This window comes from Plectropomus leopardus, chromosome 17, assembly GCF_008729295.1.
Source record: "Plectropomus leopardus isolate mb chromosome 17, YSFRI_Pleo_2.0, whole genome shotgun sequence".
Taxonomy (NCBI): domain Eukaryota; kingdom Metazoa; phylum Chordata; class Actinopteri; order Perciformes; family Serranidae; genus Plectropomus; species Plectropomus leopardus.
Genome location: NC_056479.1, coordinates 2,724,912 through 2,731,122, shown reverse-complemented (window position 1 = coordinate 2,731,122; position 6,211 = coordinate 2,724,912). Strand labels below are relative to the sequence as shown.

At 36.6% G+C, this 6,211-nt stretch overlaps 1 protein-coding gene across 1 annotated transcript in view; it reads left to right on the top strand.

Moving 5' to 3' along the window:
- Positions 1-504: 504 nt before the first annotated feature.
- Positions 505-6,211, top strand: part of rbfox1 (RNA binding fox-1 homolog 1) — a 198,296-nt gene continuing 192,589 nt past the window's right edge. Inside the window, exon 1 of the mRNA XM_042505386.1 lies at positions 505-534. Within this exon, the coding sequence (XP_042361320.1) occupies positions 508-534 (27 nt within the window). The 5' untranslated portion in view covers positions 505-507. The remainder of the gene's footprint in view (positions 535-6,211) is intronic.

Here is a 6,211-nt window from a genome sequence, read left to right as displayed (position 1 = left end):
ATAAACAGCTCTAAAAACTCTGATATGCCAGCCTGTTCTCATACTACCGCCCTATGCACATTGCTGCTTTGTGTTGAGATATCCAAATCGTGACAGAGTGCCGTGCCTGGTTATGGTTGCTAAGATATGAGTAGACAATCCTTGTTTGGGGCCTGAGTTGAGAGAACAGCTGATTCAGGCTAATTAAGGTACCTTTTTTTTTTTTTTTTTTTTTACAAATGTTGTGTTTAGTGAAGCTTCAAGTCTGATTATTTCCTCTTTCAGGCTCGCGAAACCGACACTTAGCATTAATGAACTGAAAGTGTCTTAATTGTTAGTTTGCAACATTAAAGTCTTTGTAAAGATCAGTTTACGCTTAGCTCTCACCGCCTTGATCAGGTCCGGGGCATAATTTGATACAGTTGTGCTTATCCATGGTAATGGCTGCTGAAGGAGGCTTTTAAGGATTGTGGTCACTTCAGAGTCAACAGCTAATTGTTTCTTCTCTTGTACATTTCAGGCCGACTAATGAGCTGTGAGCAAGAGCAGCTGAGGGTAAGTCCTGCTTGTATGAAGGTATATTTGTAAGCAAACACCTGTGTGTGTCCACATAGACTTTCACAACACTACACAATTAATTCTACACACATACAGTAGACTTCCTTATGCAAATGCCCATGTGTTTAATACAGATGTGCCTTCATTTACATTGTTCCCGTGCATTGTGTGTATTTGTGTGAATATGCACTATATGCAGTAAGTTGTCATACATAGATAAAGGTCAGGAAGGAGGAAATCAAAGGTACAGGAAATGCGTTACCCCCTTTAAGTTATTAGTCATGGTATTACAGTATACCAGTATACTATTTAGAAATAACAGGTAAGTTTTTCAATATCGTCACAAATACAGGCATTTCTCTCTATATTAAACTCATGGTATGTAGTGCACAGCACCCACCACTGGAACCTAGTCTCTGGTCTCTACTGGTGGAACAGGCAGCTGAGCTGAAAGACACAGAGACACCTAGTGGTGGAGGGAGAAGTTACAGGACTGTAAACAGCCGGAGAGACTGTCGTGAATAATGATGTGGTTTTACATCTAACTTGAATTAAGGATTTATTTTGACCAAACTTGAACTGGTGATTGTTGGAACAGTGGACTTGTTAACTAGATTACAAACAAGAGTGACCAAGACAGTTTAGGTGAGTTTTATTTTGTTTCTGTTGAGTCAGACTGAAGTGTGTTTTATGATGAGTTAAAGACAAATGAGCCTTGTCAGTCTTCAGTGAGCGAGAGAAGGCTGAATCAAAAGATGTACAGTTGTGTTTCTCTTTTAAGTAAGAAAAACATACCCATACAAACATATTGTGGGTTTCTAATGTGTATTTATTCGTCTGAAAAGATGAGAATTAGTGGTGCACTCACGGTAAGTAGGAGGGGTTAAGCGTGAGGGCTGTAAGCGTCACAGACCTTTACCTTCATAAACTGCATACCCCGGGATATTTCAGGATAATTTCAGCATTTTAGGAATTTGAAATTACCAAAAAACATAATGAAAAGAACAAATCTCTGGGTCATTCTGACTGTTCTCATTTCAGGATACTTAGGTACGTATAGAGTTTCAAAAAGGTCAGAAATCCATTGGAACAAGAAACCAACATTGCATAGGTTTCTATGGCCACACATAAATTTGATACCCAAATGCTACCTGCAACCTATCCATGTAGGCAAATGTTGCAAATCTGATTAATTATTGCTGAAAAACAGGATCTTTTTTGGTCGCACCCTGACCAAAACACCACAACAAATTTAACATAATTTTGATTACAAAATCACAATTGCAAGTTTCTTGTTACTTTTAATAAATAATCCATTGACATTCAGTACATATGACATAAAACAAGTCTGTTAATCTCTGTGCCTTGTGGGAGTAGTGTATACTGTACAGTATGTTGTATCTCAGATTGTTCCGATTACAGACCTTGTAGTTCTCTTTGTAGTTTGTGTGTGCACATGCATGTCTAAGACACTTATGAATGAACGCATTGATTTAAGTGGTATGTACGAGGCATCTGTATGATGAGCATGTTTTGGTCTCATTACTGACTTGACAAGAGACTTGAGAATAGCAGTGAACCGGGAGCCTCATTATAAATCTTGCAGATTGAGTAGAGCTAGCTCATATCCACACTTAATGAGTCAGAGCTCTTGCCTCTTTGCTGTCTTCTTGCCTCATGGGAATTTGAGTCTACTTCTGTATTTTATTGCTGGGTTAAGCAAAAGTGATTTTTTCCAATAAACCTAAAAAAAAAAAATAAAATAAAAAAAAATAAAATGCAGTTACAGCAGCAGCAAGCGCAGCCCGTGTTGGCTTTGATGCCATGCAGCATAACTCTCATTAAGTTGTGGGTACATTTTGTGTCTAAAAATAAACTTCCAGCCGTGGTGTTATTATTCATGCCATGGCATCTTATTGCAATCCCCTCTACACACAGCTACCAGCCGATTTCATTTCTTTTTAATTGTCCATAGCCATAAAGAATTTAACAAGTATTTCCTTCAGGATAATGGGGAAATGAGAAGCAAATAGATTACACTCACAGATTGCATCTGGACTCTCAATTTTTTGCTTTATTTCTGTTTGGTTACTTGGCCCTTGGGGTAGTTTTTCATAAACACATTTTTTTTTAAATCACAGCAGGATCTTTTATCAGTATTTACTCCAATATACAATATACACCCCATTACATGTGAAAATGTTGCTTTTTCAGTTCACTGTTTCTTATTTTTTTCATGTGTCAAATAATTTTGACACATGACCCTATGAAACCCACAGTCTGAAACTTGATCAAAACATGAGATACTATTTTATAAGGTGATGCATGTTAAACTGTGGCAGTTTTGCAACCCAAATCAGTGCTATTAAATATTAATGTTTTCTATGCTGACCTCTGCACAACATCTAACCTACAGTATATTGATTATGGACATACCATGAACCCTAAAGGATCAAAATTATTGCACTCAGAGGATGTTCTGACACATTATGAAGCAGTATGTATTTTCCATTAAAGCCAGGCTGATAAAAGAAGTGCAGACTTTACCATTAACCAAAAGGTCTGCAACTGCCTAGGGGCCCCCAACAGGGAAGGGCCCCCCAAAGGGCACTGTAAAATTCCTAATTAGATATACACTGTAAAAAGTACTTTTGCCAATGAGAAAAAAAATGCTAGTGCCAGGGAAACTGGAGGTTTATGGGAAAAACTTGCATGCTTACAGTACGATGTGGGTTTGTTAGTAAGATTGAATGTAGCTGATAACCTGTTGCCAGCTGTCTTGCCATGTGCTGGATTGGTAACCTTATTGGTAACCAGTCAGTATGTTTCTATGCACAGTTAAGTAGCGCTACAATTATAGCTCGAATAGACCATTTAATTGAACTTCTGTCCTCGTCCCAGTATACAAGCACCAGGGGAGAATCAATTTATTGTCAGAAGTATGTTCGATTCCTCCACAGTAGGTGGAGATATACCCCCTTTAAGCTAGTTGTTACTGGACCTTCTTTTATTATGTTACACCAAACAAGTTAGCAACCTGCAAATGGGTTGCATGTCAAACAGTGACAACATGGATCAGTTCAGGTCCAGTTCAGAGTAAATCATCCCTCTAACATATTATCTAGGTGTGTTAGTCACAAGAATGCCTTACATGATTTCTTCAAATGTGGCACAAATGGACACTTAAATTCAAGGATAAACTGATTAGAGTTTGGTGGCCATAGGTAAAAGGTTAAGGCCACTTTGACCTCATCTGTTTCATTCTTGTGAATACAATATTTCACAAATACCTTGAGGGAATTGCCTAAAATTTGGTACAAATGTCCACCTGAACTAATGGATAGGCTAATTAGAATATGGTGGTGAAAGGGTCAATGGTTAAGGTCATTATGACCTTGCAGACTTCTCATTCTTGTGAATGTGATGTCTTAAGAACGCCTGAAATGATTTGGCACAAAATTTGGCACAAACATCCACTTTGACTCTAGGATAAGCTTATTAAAATTTGGTGGTCAAAAGTCATTGTGACTTCAAAAAACACATTTTTGGCCATAACTTGCAAATACATACACTAGCTACAACAGCATTTCACACAAACATCTAATAGAATAAAATGATGAAGTGCTGACATTTTGTGACCAAAAGGACGAAAGTCAACCTCAGTGTGACATCATAATGTTCTTCAAAAGCAGTTTTCTAACCATTGTTCAACACTGTATCTTAGGAAAATAAGGGGATTTGGTGTTGGAATTGATGACCCTAATCTTGGGTGCTCACCTTTAAACTGTGTTGAACCTTTGAACTGTGTGTGAAGCATCCATATTTTAGAATACCTTGCTTCTTTTTGCAGCAACATTCTATTTCAAGCATTGCCTACTGTCATGACTACATGTAAATCTGAACAGACATGGATGTAAACTGCAACTTGACTGGTTGGCGGATGCATACAACCACTATGTAGTAGTTCTAGTTTTTAGTATGTTTCCATAGCTGACTATACAGTTGGTTTTCTTAAAAAAATAATGCTATTAAATGCATGTTGTGAAGCTGAAACCTTTGCAGTGGAGAAACATGAACATTTTGGTAGTAGTGAAAAGCATGTTTATATGAGAAGACAGTTAGCCAAAGAAAAGGTGTGAGAATAGTATGTACAGACAATCCAACTGGCACCTCAGACAAAAGTGAATCTTTTTTTTGCCTCAAGGGCAGAGATCTATACACTTCTGTGGGCACATTGTAGAGTGTAGACTGTCTTATAGTGTCTTCATTAGGTGACAGATCTGAAAATGTTTTGCATACTGATGCAACTTTGTTCCAGTGGCTGCACTCAAATATGTTTTAACTCATTTGCACCCCTGCTTCTTTAGGTAACTGATAACTTTCTTTCAGCATAATGCACAAACTAAACCAACACGCTGCAAAGCTTATTTCTCAAGTGTGTCCTATTTAGTTTGTTTTCATGAAGTTCCTTTTGCACATCCTGTCTGGATAATGCTGCAGAGGGCTGCAAAGGTTACATGGGGTGAGTAAAATAGCATTGTTAATGATGGCCAACTGCTGCCTCCATAACAGATGAATATAATCTCATGCCTACTTACTGTTTCATTTTTGTGTAGGAGGAAATTTTATGAGTAAAATAGGTCAGACTTGAAATTAAATAATGGCTCTGAGCCGTTTTGGAAGAGTAAGAAGTTTTTTTTTTGTTTGTTTGTTTGTTTTTTGACCGATTGCCCAATAATGTTTGCCAACATATCATAATTGGAAAACTTGTCAAGACTTGCAAAACAGTCATTGAGCGGGGAGGATGTCTTTGTGGCTGTTGTAAATCAGAGAAGAACAAATGAATCTGAGAGAGTTTGTACACTGAATTGTGAGAAAGAGAGAGTTTCACATGCTGATACAGCATTTTCCTGATTTGTTGAAGAAATGATGATGATTCATGAGGTACAGTAAAGGTATGGTATAAGAAAAATTTTAGTACAGATGGAAACAAAACTATAATGTTTGGTGTACAAACTGAAGACATTTCCAGAACAGAAGTCTGAACATTGGATAAAGCTATTTTCAGAATCTTTTTTTTTTTTTTTTTTTAAATCTCCACAACTCCAGGAATTCATCAACAGTTATACAAAATGAAAAGGAATACAATCTTCTAAAAAAATCAGGCCATGAATGATATATAAATACATATCTCTGTTAAAACCTTCAAAGTACAGATAGAAACAAAACTAGAAAAATTTGGTGTATGTACGTGGGCCTGAAGTGAAGACTTTTTTGGAGAAAAAAAGTCCTTTGAAAATATGTATTATTAAAAATATATATAATATAATATAATATATAATTGCCCCTACATTTAAAAAAAAATATTATTATAAATAAGGTAACAATTTCAGCTAACACTTTTCCATTTTAATACTTACATTAACACACTTTTATATCACAAGTTTTCTAAAAATGTAATGTTTTAATGTGAAAATAAAAAAATAAAAAATATTGAATAAAGAGCTTCATCCATTACAACTGCTCAGGCAGAGCTGGGTGCTTTTGACTGGGGTATCAGGGCCCCAATACATCAGTACTTTTTAACAGCACTAATTAAGTGTGAGTGTGTGTGTGTGTGTGTCCTCTCTGATCATCTGCACTACTCACCCTGTTAGACCTTTATGTATTTACT